This window comes from Aplysia californica, unplaced genomic scaffold (assembly GCF_000002075.1).
Source record: "Aplysia californica isolate F4 #8 unplaced genomic scaffold, AplCal3.0 scaffold00197, whole genome shotgun sequence".
NCBI lineage: Eukaryota > Metazoa > Mollusca > Gastropoda > Aplysiida > Aplysiidae > Aplysia > Aplysia californica.
Genome location: NW_004797467.1, coordinates 486,760 through 508,925, shown reverse-complemented (window position 1 = coordinate 508,925; position 22,166 = coordinate 486,760). Strand labels below are relative to the sequence as shown.

The 22,166-nt window shown below is 39.1% G+C and overlaps 1 protein-coding gene across 1 annotated transcript in view; it reads left to right on the top strand.

Annotated features, from left to right (window-relative positions):
* Positions 1-3,748: 3,748 nt before the first annotated feature.
* Positions 3,749-22,166, top strand: part of LOC101853237 (ribosome biogenesis protein bop1) — a 36,773-nt gene continuing 18,355 nt past the window's right edge. Inside the window, exons 1-12 of the mRNA XM_005098929.3 lie at positions 3,749-3,847; positions 8,003-8,122; positions 9,421-9,702; positions 10,213-10,364; positions 10,653-10,770; positions 11,649-11,750; positions 12,463-12,585; positions 13,812-13,922; positions 14,363-14,524; positions 15,536-15,616; positions 18,607-18,676; positions 19,791-19,923. Of these exons, the coding sequence (XP_005098986.1) occupies positions 3,842-3,847; positions 8,003-8,122; positions 9,421-9,702; positions 10,213-10,364; positions 10,653-10,770; positions 11,649-11,750; positions 12,463-12,585; positions 13,812-13,922; positions 14,363-14,524; positions 15,536-15,616; positions 18,607-18,676; positions 19,791-19,923 (1,460 nt within the window). The 5' untranslated portion in view covers positions 3,749-3,841. The remainder of the gene's footprint in view (positions 3,848-8,002; positions 8,123-9,420; positions 9,703-10,212; positions 10,365-10,652; positions 10,771-11,648; positions 11,751-12,462; positions 12,586-13,811; positions 13,923-14,362; positions 14,525-15,535; positions 15,617-18,606; positions 18,677-19,790; positions 19,924-22,166) is intronic.

Sequence of the window (22,166 nt, the reverse complement as noted above, 5' to 3'; positions counted from 1 at the left end):
GCGTCTATGTAACATTGGGCGCACTTTGGTGTTGATGCAAATTAAATCGCAGGGACAAAGCGTGACCTTGGTCAAGAACGTCGTCACACGGTCTACTAGTTGGGTGGCGAGACCTGTTTCGGGGAATAAATGAATGAACGAATGAAAACTATGTATTATGGCCGCTACCGCAGATCTATGCAGCGTGCTCATTCTCCTAACGTGGTATCTATTCGATTACGAATAGATGTAAAGCGCATAGAACATACTGCAGGAATCTGAAGAGAATGTACCATTTAAATGCAACTATTAGATATATACATGTACATGTATTACCATGCATATCAAGTTATGTCTTGTCAACTTCTATGAGATTTAAAAAAAAAAAAAGATTAAGCGATGAGGAAGGAAATATCTCATGAATAGAAAGTAGCAGTAACTGATAAATGGGTAGTGCGTAATAATAATATTATAAAGTGAAATAAAAGTGGTCCCATTGGTTTATTATTAGTTACTGTGTAAGTGCAAGTAAACTCGATCGTGGCGCTCATATGACCTTATGCAGTTGCGATCGCTGTAAAAACTTTACTTGAAAAAAAGAAGAAAAAAATGTCGATCCCTGTCTAGCAGCATGATATTTGGCTTTAACAGGGGCCACAACAAAGATTCTTAGTAGAGACAACGGTAGAGATTCTTTGGCATCACGCGTCAGTCCAGCGGCGGTCCTGTTATAGCCAGCGTCCACTATATGTACATGTAATATTACATGATTTTACCGATGCCATTTTACAACTTGTTCACGTTCGTTTATTCGCGTTAAAGTAATGATTGTAGATCAATCGACAATTGAGAATTCAACGATACGCACGTAACCTTGCATGGCACACTCATGTAGGCCAGCGACCAAACAAAAGTAGGCCAACATGACGTGTAGCCTACGGTACTTAAATAAACCAATGTTTGTCATTTAGTAATAAAAACTTTTGTTTTGTCATTTAAAAAAAATAATTGGGCCATACAGCAAACGCTGCCCTTTTGGTGCAAACAAACAAACGCTACACTAAATGAATTCGACAAAGATCGTACATTTTGATTTAGAGTAACTTAGATTAAAAATACAAAAATCACCCGATTTGAGCTCCTTGGCAGGCCCCCTTTATCCCCCCCCCCCCCCCCCGATTGGTCAAAAGCACAAAAATAACAGCGCGGTTAGGCACAGTGTGATATAGCTCCATTAAGGACAATCAAACAATTAAAAAACTGTTGATTTGCGACGGAAAGAAGTTGATATTCGCGTTCAGCGCATCAATATTTAGTAGAGAATGGAGGACAGGTAGTTAAGTGTGAGACGAGAGGAAAAGTAAGAGTAAGCCGAAAAAAAAAAGAATATAGAGGGAAATGACCGGGGGGAGAATGAGGTTTTGGTTTGTTCCGACCAGGGGCGGCTCGTCCATAGAGCCCGGCCGTGCACTGCCGCCCAAAAATTTTAATGCGCCCAACACCCACAAAGAGGCAATAAAAGAACCTTTACCTTCCACCATCCAATTAGTTTTTCGTACAAGTTCCTCGCCAGAGCCTATTCGTCCACTACAACATCTACAACAGCTCTACAACATCTACTATACCGTATCAAATCCTTGTGCTTCACCCAAGTAAAAAAATAGCATGTTCAGTAGTGGTGTAATATATGTCGGAAAAAGCTCTATGGGCCGACCCAAACAACGATGACGTTTTGACCGAGTTTCTTAGTTCATAAATATTAATAAGGCGGCACAATCTCAATGTGCACCAGCCGAGCAAAGCCCATAGAGGCAGTTTAAAAATAACGCCATCTCAGACTAGTTCACGATACATTACACAATTCAATGCCCGTATTATGAGAGCTGTGGAGCAATCCGCCGGAGTGCTCTCAGCGATGTGCGATTGGTCCATTGTCTTGCCCTTTCTAGCCCCACCTCTGTAACCTTGAACTTGAGCGAGGTCAACGTGACGTAATTAGGTCACTGTGTTAGAAGTTGGAATGGTGTTACGCAGTGGTGACAGTTTTATTACTCAAGGGTGTATTCCAATGCAGGATGAATGAAGTTGATTGCAAATGAATTCAGTTCACCAAACAAAGTAACAAAGAGAGTGAAAAAATTAGATCCCCAACAACCAAAAGATATCAAAATAATACAACCAACAAAAAGTGGAGTGGCTTACAGTCAGCGTTAGCAATAAATACTCATTGTAGGCCTGCTGTTTCTCCTGTCTGCTTTTTTAAACTGAAGACCCCAAGTAATAGTCTAAGACAGGTTTTACTGATACTGATCTTGTTCATGTGAAACAACGCATTAAAGTCAGGGGTCATCAAGAGCGCACGTAAACAATGCCGTTAAGTATCATGCTTTCGGACAAGTAGACATAGCAGCGCAGCTAGTCGTTGGTTATTGCATTGCAACGTCTCACAATAACGAACTAGGCTAGTGAGAAAGAACAGGCACGTATTGGGTAAGGTTATCGAGTGTATTTTGTTCTGTGAAACTCACCAACTTGCCCTTCTCGGTCATGAAAAGGGTGATTTGTCGGGGAATAGGAGTATTTTTCGCTAACGCTATGCAGGCTCTTCGACATTTTTTGTCCACTCTACAAAATGCATCTGCGTTCTCAGACGCGTTTGTCACCGGAATATTCAATGGCCGTCAAAAACAAAGTGGAATTTGCAGTCTCGACTAATTAACACAGTCTTCATTTGGAAAGGAGAGACCGAGCTTTGTCTTGCAGAAATTCAGTCTGAGCAGTGGGACGATAATTCCATCCACGATGGTATCCTGAATGTATTAAAGAGCGAAACAATTCTCATCTTTTTGCACTTTTTCAACTAAGTGTTCACGCACGTTGCCGCTGTTCATGGGATCCTCTAACACAGAAGTACACCGCTCATAGCAACCTAACAAGCTCTAGGCACGTTTATATTAGCCGTCGATGAAATTAGAAACAGTATATTTGTTCTATCAACAAAACAGACCTCAGAAAAACACGCTTCCAAGAGACGCAGACATTACAACACCAACAAAATTGCTGCAAAGCAAACCTGTGACATAATAGTTTCTCAAATTGTAGACAATTTCTTGAAGCAAAATAAATTCAACGCACTGTCAATGTTTGACTCCTCCAAATTCAAGGACTATCAAAAGTTGTTTCCTACAGTTCTTTTAGGATCGTTTACAGAAATATTACTGTTTTGCTTAAAATCAAGTTACAGACAGAATTATAAGTATTACATGGCAATGAAATATATTTAAGTCTGCTCAAGGTCGTACAATCCAGGGCCTTTATTCAACTCTGAAGGACTGCACACTCAATACAACATTTAGAGAAGTATGAAAAATCCTAGAAATCGCACTGACGTTTATGTCGATCCACAAGGACATCATTAATAGCATGCCCAACAGAAAAATGGACACTTTTTCCTCAGCAAGCGAACGAAAGGAAGACTTTGTCTTCAAATATATTTTCTCAAAACAGGTAGGGTGAAGAAAACATCTAATTTACCATACCCTTGACTATCTTCAACCTGCTTTAACCTAATTGTGCACGCCCACTTTTAAGACCCACGAGCCACCCCTGGTTCCGACTCAACTTAATAAATGAATCTGTCTTATATTGTTACACAATACTATTAATATTATAAAAGAACTATAAGAACAAAATTTAATACACACAAGGAGCTTAGAACTTTTAATCTCCTTGAATACACATAATACATTTTACTTGCACGGAATCTTAGCAAAATAGGGAAAGATAACTCTCATCTACTTTCGGTTTTGTCTATTGTACATGGCTTCTTCCCACATGTTGACAATCGTATGACGAAGTTGAAATGAAGGTAATAATTTATCTTAGTGATGGCTCTTGTGTAGTAAAATTTGTTGTTGCTTTGTTTGGTTTATTTTTTAACTGCAGAATCTTAAGTGAACCGGAATGATTGATTGTGGGATCTTAGGTGAAGACTACAAAGTGTGCTAGATCTACAGGCCACAGGTGATGTACTTAACTTACACTTTAGCCCCCTTCCAAAAAGTAAGCAAAACAAACGAGCTCTAGATCTAGATATCTAGATCTAGATATAGAATCTAGATCTACATCTACATCAATGCTCTTCGTTGGTGACAAGCTTTGTGTGTGTACAGTTGTTTCTCTAACTTGTTCTCTCGTCGATCGGTGTGACTGGTGATCGTCATCTTGGTTTGTCCGCGTTCTAACAAATTCTAGCTTAGATCAAGGCCACCTCTATTCTCACCCGGAGTGAGAATAGTGCAGGCGAGTCTTGTGGCTATTCTCACCCGGTGCGCGTTTACCAAATTTTGCGTTCACCCTAAACCACAGAATTCTACACTGTGATAACAGAAAAATTGTAGAATTCTGTGCCGTGAACAAACGTTCCATTACAACTGTAGCCTACTAAAAGCGTACAATTTTGTCTGTGGGCAGTGGAGAGAGAGAGAGAAAGAGAGAGAGGAGTAGCGCGAGAATTTCCGGGCAAAACAAAATGGCGACCCGCGTAGTTCGGCTCGATTCGAAAAGTTAAATAGCCGTAGCATCTTTGTAGACAACCAAATTAATTTACTTTTGTGTTTTAACATCATTATTTAACTTTGTTTTGGTCAATTTGATCGTCCACACCGATAGACAGTATTCAGAAAGAGACAGAGAGAGAGAAGAGGGGAGGAGTTGATCTTGCGAGAACTTCCGGGCGGGTGAGAATAGTCACTTCCTTATACTTATATATTAATGGCATAATCCGGTTTTGGCCCCAAGAGTACTCAAATATCGATACTGACTTTAATACTCGGTATCGATGTTTTATTCGGGAGAGAGCGAGAGGTGACTGTCTGCAGTTCTTTCGCTCGCACAAGGTCGCTAGGCGATCGATAACGAATGCGGCGCTGCGCTGTCTGCAGCAAGTGGGGCCAAACCCGGATTGGGGAACTGGAAGTGGAAGAGAGAGAGAGGCGAATGCGGCGCTGTCTGCTATTTTTCAGTTTCAGTGGGGCCTAGAAAGATCTACAAACAGCAGAGTGTGATTGATTGAATTTGAATTGGGGCTAAACTTGGAGTAGCGGACGGAGCAAGGGGGCAAACGTGAACGAACTAATAGATCTAGTAATAGCAATTGAATTGGGGCTGTACCAGGAGTAATGATGAATGTCAGAATTGGGGGGGTTTCAGAGGGCTTGCCCCCTGTTAATAATTGTTTTCCATTTTATGTAGATCTAAACGTAAAAAAGACCTTCGTTTGCTGATACGTAAATCTGAAATCTTTTTTTTTTTTTTAGTTTAGATCTAACAAACTTACCTCTATTGGAAGTAGGCACTTTTCTAAAAAATTCAAATTGATTAAATAAAACAAAAAGACACACCAATGGATAGAGTCACTGACACTGATTATTATGCTGGAGTGTCTACGTACACGGTAACCGGGCACGTATCCTCAGGGTCTACGTACACGGTAACCGGGCATGTAGCCTCAGGGTCTACGTACACGGTAACCGGGCACGTACGGTAGCCTCAGTGTCTACATACATAACCGGCAACCGGGCGCCTCTCATTATCTACGAACACGGTAAGCGGGCATTTAGTTTCGTGGGGGAGGGGCTTCAGCTAGGTGCACGGTAACTGCTTTGCTCCCTTCTTGACGTTGACATTCATTTTTCCTTTTTCACCGTGTAGTCTCAATGTCGCATACACGGTGACCGTGCTCGTAACCTCAATATCTACGTACACGGTAACCGTGTACTTAGTTTCGGGGGGGAGGGGGGTGCGGAAGGGGGCTTGAGCTAGGTGCACGCACGGTAACTGCTTCGCTCCCTTTACGACGTTGACTTTTTTCCTTTTTTTCACCGTGTAGTCTCAGTGTCACACACACGGTAACCGGGCACGTAGCCTCAATATCTACGTACACGGTAACCGGTAACCGGGCGCCTCTCATTATCTACGAACACGGTAACCGGGTATTTTGTTTCGGGGGGGGCCTTGAGCTAGGTGCACGGTAACTGCGTCGCGACCTTGACCTTTTTCCTTTTTCACTCCGCTTTTTGTGTGTTGTGAGCGGAATGTAAATAAAAAAAATGACCCCAATCTACCACCTGTCATCTTTCCTAAGAGAGAGCAAAATGAAGTGACACTGAAAAATCTGCGAATGTGGAACAGAAAGCTAAAATATAGATGTTTACAAAACATGTAATGCTATCACGAGAGAGAGAGAACGAGACTCAGAAAACAGAGAGAGAGAGGAAGGGAGAGAGAGAATTAAAAACGTATGCTCTTGATGAGGTCATACCTCTCTTAAAACAAAGGACAATGGAACAAGGGGATCCTTGACTATCACCCATCCAATGAAACGCGGACCTTTTGGTTAAAAAACGCGGCTTACTAGGTATAAGTATGACGGATCCCAATCCGTACAGGGCTGGCACCAATGCACGCTTTTCCGTAGCACAAAGCTCTAGTAATAATAAAAATTCTAAATACTAAAAGTCAGGGTTGGGTTGATTTAAATCAAGTTGATTTAAATCAGTTGATTTTTTTGATTTAAATCAACTTGATTTTTTAAATAAAAATCAGTGATTTAAATCACTTAAAATTTTTTAAATTTTTATTCAGTTTTTACACATTTCTACATTCAGAATTCCTTTCCTTGGTTTCATAAAACAGATATAAGGTTTAGTAGACTAATATAATCATGCTTAAAAGTCTGCTTTCCCCCCTTTCACTGTAAAATAATACAGTATTCAATTTACTTTTTTTTCCATAATTGAAATCAGAGCTGGGTTGATTTAAATCAGTTGATTTTTTAAATTTAAATCAACTTGATATTTATAATAAAAATCAATGATTTAAATCACTTTTCAAAAAAATGTATTCAGTTTTTACATATTTAAACATTCAGAACTCCTTTCCTTGGTTTTATTAAACGTTGTAAGGTTTAGTAGACTAATATAATCATGCTTAAAAGTCTTCTTTCCCCCCAGTCACTGTAAAATAATACAATTCTCAATTTACTTTTTTTCATAATTGAAAACCAGGGTTGGGTTGATTTAAATCAGGTTGATTTAAATCAGTTGATTTTTTAAATTAACTTGATTTTAAAAATAGAACTCAGTGATTTAAATCACTTTTAAAAAATGTATTCTGTTTTTACATCTTTAAACATTCAGAATTCCTTTCCTTGGTTTTATAAAACAGATACAAGGTTTAGTAGACTAAAATAATCATGCTTAAAAGTCTGCTTTCCCCCCTGTCACTGTAAGTAGTAAAATAATATTGTATTCAATTTACTTTTTTTTCATAATTGAAATTAGCAATATCTTTTTCTTTTTAGACAAACACAGGCGTGCGTACACACACACACTGTAATGAAATGCAAGTTTATCTATGCATAATTACCCCCCCCCCCCCCTTCCTTTTAGACTGACATTTTCTTCATTTTTTGTTTGCAGCCATAACTCACTGATATAGCCGATTAAGGCTTTCTAAAATTGCAGTTGCTTAAATTAATCATTAGTTAAAATAAGAACTTACTTTTAGCCTCCAAAAATCCCAAACTGTGTCGACATTAAAAAAAAAAAAAAAAAAAAATAAAAAATCCGATTTAAATTTGAAAAAATCTGATTTAAATTTAAAAAATCTATTTTTTAAATTTTTATTTAAAAAAACAAAAAAATCACCAACCTTGTGTGTAACATGCTAAGTATTAAATATATTTAGAGGCTATTCACACGTGTAGATGCATGATGTGCGTGTGTGTGTGTGTTTGTGTGTGTGTGTATCTCCCTCTCTCTCTCTCTCTGTCTGTCTGTCTCTCTCTCTCTCTCTCTCTGTCTGTCTGTCTCTCTCTCTCTCTCTCTCTCTCTCTCTCTCTCTCTCTCTCTCTCTCTCTATCTCTCTCTCTCTATACTGAAACTTACTTTGGGGTTGTTCCTGTGTTTTCTCTTCAAAGCTTGAGTGAGTTTTAAATTATCAGTATTCAACTCATTCTCAGGGCGAAAAGAAAGAGATGTCTACCAAAGTTCCAACAGAATCTTCAAAGAAAAAGAGGAAGAGAGACCTGCTACAGGATGATGAGTCTAACACTCAGGAAGAAATCTCTCTCTTTTCTACAGTGAGTACTTTACCTTCTACATGTCCGTTCTTGAAATTATGTCTTGAAAGTAAGAAGACTCAATTCCTTTGACACATTAGCAGAGGGTTTGTCTGACAAGACATTGTTTGAGATGAATTTAATGTGTTCAGCAATTTTGGGGGAAATGTGTACCAAAGTACACCCATTTTATTAGAAATAAGAATGTCAGTTTATCTTTCAGCTTAAGCTACAAGTAAAAAAGAAAGAGATAGAACTATGATTAACTCGCTCAATCCCGGAGGTTTTTCCCGAAAATGTACCTAGAAAAACAGTCATTTTTACACTTATTTAAGAGCCCTCTAGTGACCATAAATATTACCCAGTATGGAACTTTAGACATACCAAATTTGAAGCATGTAGCTTTAGCAGTTTTGCTTTGGAGTGTTGTACAAACTTGGCATTATTAGGGGCTTTTTTTCTTGGCGGAATGAGCAAGAGCAAGCCTACATTGATATTCAAATGTGCTTGTGAGTTTCTAGATCTATATATTGTATGCCATGTATAATAAAGACTGTTAAATACTTTCATGAATAAAAAAAATGTATGTGTGAAAAAGGCAGAGAGGATCACCCTGGAATCCTTACTATCGTCATTTCCCTCTACTTGTTTTGTATGTTTGTCACACTCTTGGGACCTGCTTTTTCCGGGGTGCCTTGATAGTCGAAGCAGACTTTGTGCTGTTGAAGCTAGAGAGGTGAGAGGAGTAAGTCTGATTCCCTGTAAGGACTTTTCTGTTGACATCCACCCCTTGGTGCTCATATAACCATATGCAGTTGTGAGCGCTGAAAAACCTCTACTAAAACAAACAAACAAGAGAGAATCGATTGCGACACATGCTCAGTTGATCAGTGTGAATAAAACGTGCTGAAAGTGCCTTCATAAAAACCGCAATTTCTCAGTGTGTAATGACAGTAGAAACAAAATTCCAGCTACCCTGTAGGCAGAATTGGCCGCGGAAATAATAAATTGACCTTGCATAAAACTTGGGGCCGTTTTCCGAAACAAAATAACTAGTCTACGGAACAAAACTATAGAACTGAGTTATCTCTGTCGCGGGATTGAACGCCGCCCACGAGCTGACCGAGATATCTCGGTCGCGGGATTGAGTGAGTTAAAGGTGACTCGGTCTGCTCTGTGGGTCTGTGTTACCCTTGCATGATATGATTATTTGCGTTTTGTTCAGTCTGTCTGTAAAAACAATAAAAGTGATCATTTTCATCACTTACGAGTATATTATTGTATATAGGAATCTATATATATATTTTTTTTCTTTTCAGGTTAACAAAGACGATGAAAAAGAAACAGACAATGTAGCCGCAAGTTCTGAAGAAAATGACAGTAATGCAGACAGTGATAATAGTGACAATGATGAAGATTCAGATGGAGATGAAAGCAGCAGCCAAGATGAGGAATATTTTGAAGAAAGTTCTGAGGAGGACAGTGATGACAGTGGTCTTGACGAGGGAACAAGTCAAGAGTTTGGAAATTCTGAAGAGAATGGGAGCAACAGTGCCTCTGGAAAGACAGATGAATACGAGTATGATTCATCAGATGAAGAGGTTTGTATGATAACTTGGGGGGGAAATGTTTTATGGTTTAAAAAAAAAATATTTCAGAAACTTTTTATGTGTGGGTAAAATAAAATGTTACATATTACAATATATTTTGGTGCTAAGGGGATGTGAAATTTGATAATTGTGGTAGATTTCGTTCTTTTTTTTTTGTGGTGAGTTCTCAAAACTTTGTTTTACATGCTTCTTAAAAATTATGGTTTGGTTTTTACATTTTGTATTGATTTTCCTTGAATTTTGAATTAATTTGTCCATTATTTAGCTTTAATGACAGGGTTATAGACAAGTGGTGAATAAGGATATATTATTGAATAGTTCAAAGTTCGCAGGGTAGAATTTCTGTGTTGGTGTGATATTATGTGATGTGATATGTTGGTGAAATATCTGTGGCATAGTTAACCAGACTTCCTGGCTTGGAGGGTCAATGAACAATGAATTCATATTTTTATTATATTGTCTTTTAACAAATTTATTTGTAAATTGTTTCCCCCCCCCCAGGATGTGAGGAACACGATAGGAAACATTCCTGTGCAGTGGTATGATGATTATCCACACATCGGCTATGACGTTCAGGGGAGGAAACTCATCAAGCCGGTCCAGGGGGACGCACTGGATGAGTTTCTGGAGAAAGCTGATGATCCGGACTATTGGTAAGGAAGGTTTTTACTTTACTGGATTAAAAAAAGAAATCTTGGACCTGATTATTTTTAAGTGTGTTTTTTTGGTGTGCACTTATTTTTTTAATTGTTGGTAGTTTATTGGTTGTCATTTTTTGTGTGTTGTAATTCGTATTTGGGTTGGGGGGGGGGGGGGGGGGGGGTGTGACATGTTGATTCTATGCGCTGTATGTATGTTTTGTGTTGCAGAAGCTGGTGAAAGCACACTGTCGATTTCTTCCAATGGAGAATCAATGAAGTTTGTCTTTTCTTTTCTTTAAGGCGCACGGTAAAGAACAAACTGACTGGCCAGAAGGTTCGACTCAGTGAGGAGGATGTGAAGCAGATCAACAGAATCCAGTCGTCGACTCATCCCATGGGGTCTGAGGGCCTCTACGAGGTGAGTGCTCGATCGACATGAGAAACTTTTATTTTCTATTTTCAACTTTCTGATATGAGGATGCTGTCGACAGAAGTTGAAGATAGAGTAGGGATTTTGGAGTCTAGAATGACAATTTATGAGAGCTTGAAGCAAACTTGTCTCTGTTCTATAACTGCAGAGGATATTGTTTGTTCTCTGTTGGTCTGTGTAGTTTTGTCCTGGATGACGGTATATGAGGGAAATTGAACTCTTCTGGAATTATTTCAGGATGAGATTTGTCTTTTACAGCAAAGTTTACAGCATGCACAGGAATTTGATATGTGTGTGTGTGCTGAAATTTGAAATTGAGATACTGATAAAGAGAGGAATATTATGCGGTCACTCAGGCTTTGATAGAAGTCTGAATCAGTGTTAGCTCGTTGCATCTGTAGGATTTGCCCATTATTATGGAATTAATTAACTTAGAAGCGCTTTTTACAATGCAAGAGAGTAGCTTATTCAAACCGACCAGGCAGCCATGTGAATGAGTTACTATTCATACATACTGAACTTGACTCTTTTTTTGTAATCAGTGATAATACTGTCAAATCTTCTCTTATGACCACCTGTACAAATGATGACTCCTCATTCCCCCCTCATACTCTCCTTCTCCCCCCCCCTGCATTTTTTTCTTCTATATTTCTATGACACTGTCCAAGAGGGCCACCTGTCTCAGATAACCATTCTTCATTTTGTCAGTGGATGGTCATCTTGGACAGGTTTGATTATATTTCTATGTACCGAACCTGACACTTTTTGATGTGTACATTTGGTAGCTGGGTACCTATTCGTCTTACACCATTTGATGCATATATTATGTGAAATGACTGTACTTACCCCACTTTTCTTGTCTTCAGCCGTGGGTTGACACTTTTACAAGCGAGGTGATGGAGATGCCAGTGACCGGCCGACCCCCAGACAAGCGAAGCTTCATCCCGTCCTTGTGGGAGAAGCAAAGGGTCAGTGAGATTCATTGTCTCTTTGTCTTTGTCCATGTTAGGAAAACAACCTTTCAAGAAGGTGGCCCCCCCCCCCCCCCCCATACCCGTGGACTAATATTTAATATTATGAAGACTATCTTTCAAGGTTAGTTTGGTGAAATGAAAAATATGCAGACCAAAAGCTTCTCTCATTGGCAATATCACTGAATACAGCCCCATGAAAATCCATGAAATGAGTAGGGCTGGTCCTAATGAGGAGGCTGTTGAAGCACTTACAATCATTTTGACTATTTAAGTCTCAGACTGCTGGAGGTGGGTGATTGGCGGGTGCTCTGGTGGGGTTTGCTTCTTCTTTCCTATCAAACACCTATAGTCCTTATCTCACCTCCTTTTTTATGTTTGTTACTCTCTTGTAACACCTCTAATCTTCTGGCGCTCATATAACCTTATACAGTTGGGAGCACAGTAAAAAGCTCTACTAAAACTAAAACTAAAGACTGCTGGAAGGGGTGAAAATATTCAGTTGTAATGTGAAGGGAACACTGCTGTGTATCTTGGGAATTGTGCAGCACCAACATACTGAGTCGTCCATTTGAATCATAAATGAAGTGGTTAACTGCTGAATATTGTGTGACGCTGATCGGTGTGGAGTCCAGTGACTTGGTAGTTAGTGTCTTTGGAGTTGCATGGTATACAAATGTGTTTGTTTTCTCTTATTTTGTCGTTGTAGGTTGGTCAAATGGTTCATGCGCTGAAGATGGGTTGGATGAAGCCACGAGGGGAGATCAGGAAGATGAAGCAAAACCGGGACCTAAATGAACCGTCTCTAGACATGTGGAAGGAGGACAATGAGGTGAGATGATGATGATTTCATTCACTCGAAAAAAGATTTGGGTTTCATTCTGTAACACAGAAACTGGATGGATATAGAGTTTTGGCATTTTGCCTTGTTTCGTAAACAAACATTTCCAAAAGTTTCCTTGCTTTTAACACTTTTTCAATATTATATTCTTTTCTCTGCCCCATGCTTATAAAGAGAACATAGTCGGTGTTGCATGCTATCCACTTAACTCCATTTGGGTACTTTTAACACTAGAGACAAAAAACTAGTTTTTGTTATGTTGTTCCTATCAGGAATCATGAAAAATTTGAAAACTGTAAACCTTAACCATTGCATTAACCTGCATTTTGATAATGCTGAAAGGTGCATCTTTGATAGAGCTTTGGGAAAGTGTAAAAATGGAAAATTCTTTAAATGTGTCATGACTTGGTCGAATCAGGTGCTCATCAATTTTGGGACATATGGAGTTTTTGGTATCATCTTAATGCCTGTCCCTTTACCTTGTTTTTATGAAAAAATATCCATTTATGTTAGATACAAATCAAGATATTGGCAATTGAAGGAGATGGGGGTCGCATAGGTTCAGAGGTAAAATTAGCAAGAAAATGGCCACCAAAGTTGAGTTATTTACTCAGCCTGAGAGTCTGTGGAAACTGAAAATTTACATATTTTTCTCCTTTTAATCAATGTTTTTCAGTAAAATCCACATAGAAATGTGTTCTTTAATGGACATAAAAGGTGTTGAGCCAAAAAACAAAATATTTGATAAAAAATCCCAAACCTGCCCCCAAAAATGCCAATTTCTTAACTTTCATTATTTGGACAAAGAACCTGATTTCACCACCCTGCCTCACTAATTTGAACTTAAATGAATTGCTTGTGACAGGGACGATGTACAAATATTGATGTAACATGTTTGTGACTGCAGTTTCCCCACGGTGTGGCACTCAGTGCCTGGAGTTGCCATGATAATTTGCAGAAATCAACAATTGTGAAACAAATTCTGCTATAATTTTGGTATTGGCTCTTCTTCCATAGGTCAAAATCAAAAGTTAAATGTCTGAAGTAGAGCTAGGCTTTTCCTCATTCTTACATTAATTAATTTACTGTGCAAGCTGAGGTGTTGGTCGTTTTGTGTAGACACTGTCTATCACTTTGGTTTTGTGTATGCTGAAAGATGTTGCCTGTCACCAATGCGTTGATATTTTATAAAAAAAAAATTCTGTGTGCGTTGTCAGCCTGAGATCACTAAGCGGTACAGAATGCACATCCCAGCACCGAAAGAACCGCTGCCCGGACACATGGAGTCGTTCAACCCACCCGAGGAGTATCTGCTGGATGAGGAAGAGGTGAGGGCAAAGTAGAATATGACTATGTCTAATTATCAGGCTTTTGTGGTCTTGAATCATTCGTTTAAACTTAAAGCAGCTGTGTTAATGGTTGTTGTCTTTGCCATTGCACGCAGAAGGCATGAGTTTGATTCCTGCAGAAGTAATGCCATAGAGTGTCTCTACTTGTCTGTTTGTCTGCTGGGATGCTGCGTCCCATTCAGCCTGTGTTGGTCTGGATCACAATTGTATGTTCAAAAGTATAGAATATTTGCTATTAATCAATCAGAGGTATATACAATAGAGTCTGCTTAAACCGAAATCTTGGAAGCCCGCCAGGTTTTCTTTGGTTTAGCCAGGTTTTCGGTTTATAGAGGTTCTCAAATAGAAGAAAAACATTACATTTTTTTCTTTTATTTTGGTTTATTTCTGTAACTTTTTCTTTTTCTTTTGTGAAATAGGAAGCAAAATGGGACAGTCAGGAGCCAGAAGATCGCCGTTTTGACTTCAAACCACAGAAGTTTGAGTCGTACCGGTCAGTGCCCAAGTATAGCAGATTCATCAATGAGAGATTTTCTCGTCTGTTAGATCTGTATCTGGCTTCGAGACAGAGGAAGATGAAGGTGGGTGATGTTCTAAACAGGCGTTGTTCTGTGAGTTTGTGAGAGACTCTGCTTGTATTTGTTCACAAAGATTTAGTCTAAGATAAGATAAGGTATATTTTATTGATCCTACATTAGGAGAAACTGACAGTGTGCTTTTGCAATCTTCTGCAACATAAACTATATATACATAGCATCATCTTAACACATCATATTCTCCCTCTGTAGACTCTGTCTCACTCAAACAATGCTTATTCCCTCCCTCTCTGCCTCGCTACTTTCACATAATATGGTAATTTCATGGACAAACACTAGGCATATGCATGTTTTGAAATATGAAAGTGAACAGCTTTTTTGAGTGAAAGTTACAATGTTCGTCTGCAGTTTGTTCAGGAATACTTGTGTAATTATACCAAATTGTGGTAAGCAGGTAGATGTGTGTGTGTGTTTGGCATGCATGTGTGTGCACATGTGTGCGTGTAATGTGTGTGTGAGTGTGTGTGTGTGTGTGTGTGTGTGTTGAGTGCGTGAATATTGTTCGTACATGCATTTATGTAAAGCGCCTAGAGCTGTGTTTACATGGGAGTGGGCGCTATAGAAATGATCTTCATTATTATTATTATTTTTTAAAATTATTTTCACATTTGGATTACTTCGTTTTGATTTGTGATTGCTCATGCTTTACCTCTGGAAGATGTTCCAGTCTCTTCTAGGATAGCAATATTTTGGTCGTAAGTCACAGAATTATTATAAAAAATCAAAAAAAAATCAGGGGCATCCCTGGTTTTGTTTAGTTTACATCCTATCATTAGGCAGGTGGTTGGAGGGTGTTACTGCTTATTGAAATACTTTGCTACTCCTTTGTTTTTGTCTGTCCACTTTTCTTGCCTTTTCTCCTTATTATTATTATTATCATTTTTATTTTTGTCGTTTATATTATTATTACCATTATAATTATTTTTATCATTGTTATTGTTATCATTGTTAATATTTTTGTTATTATTATTATTGTTATGACATTGTGTGCTGCAGATGAATGTGAACCCTGAAGACTTGATTCCCAAAAGACCCGACAAGAAAGATCTACAACCTTATCCTACAAAAGAGGCTATGGTGAGTTCTTTGGTGTGCTGCTCTGCATGATGTGGTCAACGTGTATGTGGTCCTTGTTGTGCGCGACTTATTTACAGGGTCCCCACCAGATCGGGAAAAAGTCGGGAATTTTGAGATGGGTCGGGAGATCGGGAAAAAGTCAGGAATTTTGTTATGGGTCGGTAAGTCGGGAAAGGATAGGGCCTGTGTAATATTAGTAGTGTAGCTATCGAGACAGTATGGTTGATGGATCATGAAGAGGAAACGTAATTGAACCACTATGGCGGCAGGTGGAAGTGTATGTATGACACCGAGGCTCGATTGGGAAGAATCAAGATCTACTTTCGGTTTCGTTACCACCCAGAAATTTTCCTGTAATAGTCTGATGATAGATAACGCAACATTTGTAACATGCAGATTGTGCATTACGAACGCTGTGTCGCCTTGAAAATAAATCAATATTAAAAATGTGTCCTCTGCTGTCACTTATGAGAAAAGAAAAGAAAGTTATACAAGCGTCTTGTCACGTTCGCCATCGTGACCGTTCAATGAACCTGTGAGTGTGAGTACCGGCGGTCTGAGCACTGTGAAGTATAGGACTCCGGAACGGGGGTTGGGGGGGGGGGGGAGGAGGGTATTGCTTAAAAAAAAAATATAAGATACACTCGGGGAAGGGATTTTGTTTTAAGGGGGGGGGGGGGGGGGGGGGAGCTGAAGGCGACGCTAGAGGTCAAAAACTTAACTTGGAAGCAAATTTTTTGTATTTAGAATTTAGAGAACTAGCTTACTATAAGAGCTCTCTGCAAAGTGCGCATTGGTGCAGGCCTTGTGTTGAATCGGGATCCATTATGCCTTGTTATTGAACTAAAGTGTTCGCGTTTCATTGGATGGGGTGATTGTAATTTATAAATTATATCTATATTTTAGCTTTCTATTCAAGATCGGCAGATTTTCAGTGTCACTGCATCCTGCCCTCCCTCAGTTCTTACACCTCTCGCACTGAGTAGGTCTACTTGAGCCATTCAAGTTATTACACTAATATTACTCTTCTTTGAGTTTGAGCAATAGTTTTCGTCTTCACGTTTATAATATGAATCACGACACCCAGACTGGTTTTTGACTGTCGATATTTTAGTTCTAGGTCTTTTCCCAGGCTCACAACAGGATTAATTTTTTAATAGGGCCTATAGTTTATGTAGGCTAATATGAGGAGGGGAAAACATAAATAAGAACAGACTGAAATACCAAAGTCACACAAGATCCCAGTGCCACACTGACACACTGTTGACTGGATATAGTGTACCTACGTGTGTGTGTGTGTGTGTGTTTGTATTCACAAATATATACATATTACTGTTAAATATAAATTGAGCATGTGCTGTCATTGTTATGTAACATGCCCCTGGAAAATAGATGAGGCTCCTCCCTTGGAAAATTGAGAAGCTGGGTTGGCAGTCACCCAGCATTATAATCATCTATTGTTTGAAGACTGTATTACAAAATGTACATTTGCATTCATTTAAAGACACTGACTTTTTATTATTGATAGATGGGCTTTTTGGGGGGATCATTTTTGACGCGCAGGGGCCTAATTTTTCCCTTGAATTGGGGTCTTGAAAAAATTTTTCAGGATTTGGTGGGGACCCTGTATCTATGTCACAGGTGCCTATTTTGCAGATAAATCTGGAAATCCGGATTCCTGAAATTGTCTTCATTTGCCCGACGGTTTATACTTTGATCTGTGTCTAAACCATATCTGGATTTGTAATTATTCCGGCCGGCAATTTTGACTCCCTACTTAACTTTTTTCTACCCGAGTCAACCTTTTCCAACCAGATGTCACTGACCAGAGAAAGTTTTCCAAGGAAATTTGTCTAGTTCTATTCCTTATTTGCTAACCCTTGTTCTATTCTTTATTTGTATTGTTCTATTCCTTATTTTGTATTATTCTGTTGTTTGTTTTGTTCTATTCCTTATTTATCTTGTTCTCTTCCGTATTTGTCTTGCTCTATTCCTTATTTGTATTGTTCTGTTCCTTATTTGTATTATATTCTGTTCCTTGTCTTGTTCTATTCATTTATCTTGTTTTCTTCCGTATTTATCTTGCTCTATTCCTGATTTGTATTGTTCTGTTCCTTATGTCTTGTTCTATTCCAAATTTGTATTGTTCTATTCCTTAATTGCTCTTGCTTGTTGTATTCTTTGTTTGCCCCCCCCCCCCTCCCCCTCCCGGGGTAGTGCTACTGACTATAGTGTCTTTTGGCCATTCCCAAAGGGGGGGACATTTCTCGATCAAGCATAGTAGAATTGTAAATGGGCTGACTCATCATGTCACGCTCATAATTGTGCCTGATCTACAACAGGGAATTGCTGCTTTTTTCTTTCCTAATCCTTACTATTGTCATTTTCCTCTACTTCTTTTGTATGTTTGTCACTCTCTTGTGACCCGTTATTTCCGGGGTGCCTTGATAGTCGAAGCAGACTTTGTGCTGTTGAAGCTAGAGAGGTGAGCAGAGTAAGTCTGATTCCCTGTAAAGACTTCTCTGTTAACATCCACCCCTTGGTGCTCATATGACCTTATGCAGTTGCGAGCACCGTAAAACCGTCTACTAAAAAAAATTTTTTTTTTATCTTGTTCTCTTCCGTATTGGTCTTACTCTATTCCTTATTTGTATTGTTCTATTCCTTATTTGTATTGTTCTATTCCTTATTTGTCTTGTTCTATCCCTTAATTTCCATGGCTTGTTGTATTCTTTGTTTGTCTTGTTCTGCTCCTTTTTTGTCTAGTTCTATTCTTTATTTATCTTGTTCTATTCCTGATTTGTCGTGTTCTGTTCTTTATTTGCTATGCCGTATTGTATTCTTTGTTTATCTTGTTCTGTTCCTTATTTTTCTTGATCTGTCCCTTGTTCCCTACTACGTTCTGTTCTATTCTCTATTCTCTATCTGATCCCTCTTTTTGTATACCTTAACTGATGGTATCTGCTTTATGCCATGCCCCCCCCTTTCAGGTGTATAAGGGTCACACAGATATGGTGCGGACTATCTCACCTGACCCGTCAGGACAGTGGCTAGTCTCAGGTGAGACAGGTGTTGTTGTGGGAAATGTTGTTCTCTGCTTTTGGAAGTGCGAGAGTTTTGTCTGTTGTGCTGGCATTGATATGTTAAAAAAAAAAAAATAAAAAAAAATGTGCATGTACAGTGGAAACCATATGTAACAGGCCCGGAAATAACAGGGATCCGGTAATAACAGGGTTTTTTAAAATCCCTGTTTTTTCCTACTCTTTGTTTCTATTAAAAGTTATCGGCAATAACAGGGCCTCATCGGAGCACAATCCGTTATAGCAGGGACAAAAGGTCGTTAACAATGTTTAAAAAGTAAGAGAGGAGAGAAAGAAAGAGAGAGTAACGCAGTGATGGAGCAAGCTCTCGCAAACCACGCCACTGCAAGCACACGCAGCGGGTGAAACGAGAGAGGGCTGCCGTGTGCTGCAGACTTCGATCTAGCCCTAAGCCTAGCTACACACAGGCCTGCCACATGGCCAAAACCCCTCTTCGTAGGTACTTGTGACAAGAGAAATTACCCATGAATAAATACAGCTGGTTAAGTAAATGCTTACTTCTCTTGCATTTCTGATTTAACCGGGATCGGATATAACTGGACTTTTTCTTTGGTCCCAATCTCCCTGTTATATCAGGTTTCCACTGTGCATGTTTGTGTGTGATGGGGGTGGGGGGTTGGGAGAGGGGATGTGAATGAGGGGGAGGGAGAGGGATGGGGAGGGAGAGGGGAGACATAGAGAGAAAGAGAGATTGATTGATTTCTGTCCATGTAGGATGCACATCTTTGCAGCCTGTTATATGCATATGGCTACTATTATTCTCACTGGCCTGATAAAGCACATGATGGTGGGTGGTTGGCGGGTGGTCTGGTGTGGTTTGTTTCTTCTTTCCTATCAAACATCTATCATCCTTATCTCCCCTTCTTTTTTATGTTTGTTACTCTCTTGCAACACCTCTAATCTTCTGGCACTCATATGACCTTATGCAGTTGCGAGCACCATAAAACGTCTGCTAAAACTAAAAGCACATGATTCATGAGTACTGAGTTGTTGAGTGGTGCTCAAATGAAGCCTAATGTTACTTTTTGAGTTGTACTGAAGATATTCTTCCTCCTCCCCCCCCTCCTCTCCAGGTTCTGATGACCAGACAGTCAAACTGTGGGAGGTCGCCACGGGACGCTGCATGAAGACGCTGGACATGGGTGGGAAGGTCACCGCTGTATTGTGGAACCCGAACCGGACCGTGAACCTCATAGCAGCTGTCGTGTGAGTTGTTGGAGCATGCACATTATTAAGAGTTTGATAAGAAAAGTGTAAAGATACATTTGTTCAACACTATCCTCTGACATTAAATTTTATGTCTGAGAATGTGTGTAGGACTGAGAGTAGTGTGTGTGTATATGTGTGTTTTTAAATGGTATATCAATTACAATGTGCATTTTCTGTTCTTTGATTCGTCGAGTGATAATTCTGTGCTTACAACTTTCTGGGAATAGATGTCATTTGAATTATTATTATTAATATTATTATTATTATTATTATTATTATTATTATTATTATTATTATTATTATTATTTGTTTTCTGAAAGTGTAAATGATTTCTCTGGTATTATTCCTCCAAAATAGCTTTAATAAACTTTTCACACTGTTAATAATAACTGCATGAATGAATACGTCACACACACTACTTACGCTCAATTTACACATTACACACACACACATTTTATTGAGTATCTCCGTCTGTCAGCTGCGATGTTGAAGCCCATACAGCCACGCTTAGCCCTGACTGGCAGGGTTGGAGTGTCCCATCTCCTTAATAATCTGTGAGGTATTGTGGCGAAATCAGGCGCTCGTCAAAATAATGAAATTGAAACAAACAGCATTTTACTGTCAGTTTGGCTATTATTATAATCAACTTTTTCTTTTCTAGCTCAATCCATTTAAGAAGAACACATTTCTGTGTGAATTTTACTACAAAATGTTGATTAAAAGCTCAAAACTGTAAATTTTCAGTCTCCAAGGACTCTCAGGCTATGGAAATTACCAAACTTTAGCTGCCATTTTCTCATTAACTTTACCTCTGAAACCAGGTGACCCCCACACCCACCTTCTTCCATTGCAAATATCTCAACTTCTATTAAAGATAGATGAGTATTTACGTCAGCGAAAGCGGGGCAAATGGAAAAGCTTTTAGATAATACCAATAACTCCATATCGTCGGCCTGGTGATAAAACCGACTAACCCACAAAATATAAAAAAATTTTTTATTGGCCCTATCGATAGTAAATTGTCCATTTCATATGCTCACTCGAAGACAGATCTGAATTTTTTTCTAGAAATTTCTTTAAAACATTAGAAATAAAACCGTATAACCCGGCACCCATCATATTTTAGCCCGATAATTCCGACTATCCCACCTGCGAGGGACGGAATGAGGGTTGGCTATTTTTATCGCGCTAACAATAAGGGGCCACTTGCTATGTTACCGACTAACCCCGGCTTCGACTCCTCTCCGGACTTCGTTTGACATCAGATTCAGACCTGTAATAGTCCAGAATTTGCTCACATAACCGTAGGAGCTCTCCAAAAAGGAATATTTGTGTAATATTTCTTGTTGGTTTCATCTGGGAGTTATGTATAGATCTGGTTGTTTCCTCTTTTTTCTTCCCCACTGTTCCCACAGAACTGTTTATCTCGTGACAATTCCGGTATTTGAAATGCATCTTTATGGATTTTGTTTTATATGAAACTATGTTTTCTGTCCGCATGTTTTTCTTTGTCTTTGTACTCGAAATTTCCCCTATTCGGACTACTGTCTCTTCTCCTAATCATTTTTCCTTCACAATTGAATGGACGAAGTAGATAGCATTTCCTCCTTTACTAACTCACTCCAAAAGAAATAATTGTGGGACCTGTCCAGCACACCGTCTGCCCCCAATGATCGTTGTTTTTTAAAGTGCTTTTTCTTTTTTTTTCATTTGCTGTGTTTATTGCAGTCATTACCTATTTCGTTTGTGTTTTGAGTAGATTATTTTCTCAGAGTCATAACCTAATGCTTTATCTTGATATCAAACCTTAGCTTACATAACACTATAACATTCAATAAGATGATGTCACGCTTGCTGCGTCACGTCTGACCCTCAGGGCAGTGGAAAATGATCAACGTGACCAGGCTAATGTCACATCAGCTGATATTACAACAGTTATGTCACCTTTGATCTCTGCGAAAAGGACACTGCATGAAAACGATTGGAAGGGTAACAAAAGGTAGAGGTTGAAAGAACTGGGGATGCTTCTACCCATGTCAAGGCACGAAGCGAGCAGGAACTTGACGTCCTTTGCAGTTGTAAACTGGTTGGTACAAAATGCAATGACATCACTGGTCACTCTCTTGGAAAGAAAAGAGAGCATACGTATATGCCACGATAAACATGATAGACAAAAAGAGATCTTACCCAGCAAGGGAAAACCCAAGGAGAAATTACAGCCTTGAATACCACTTACAAGA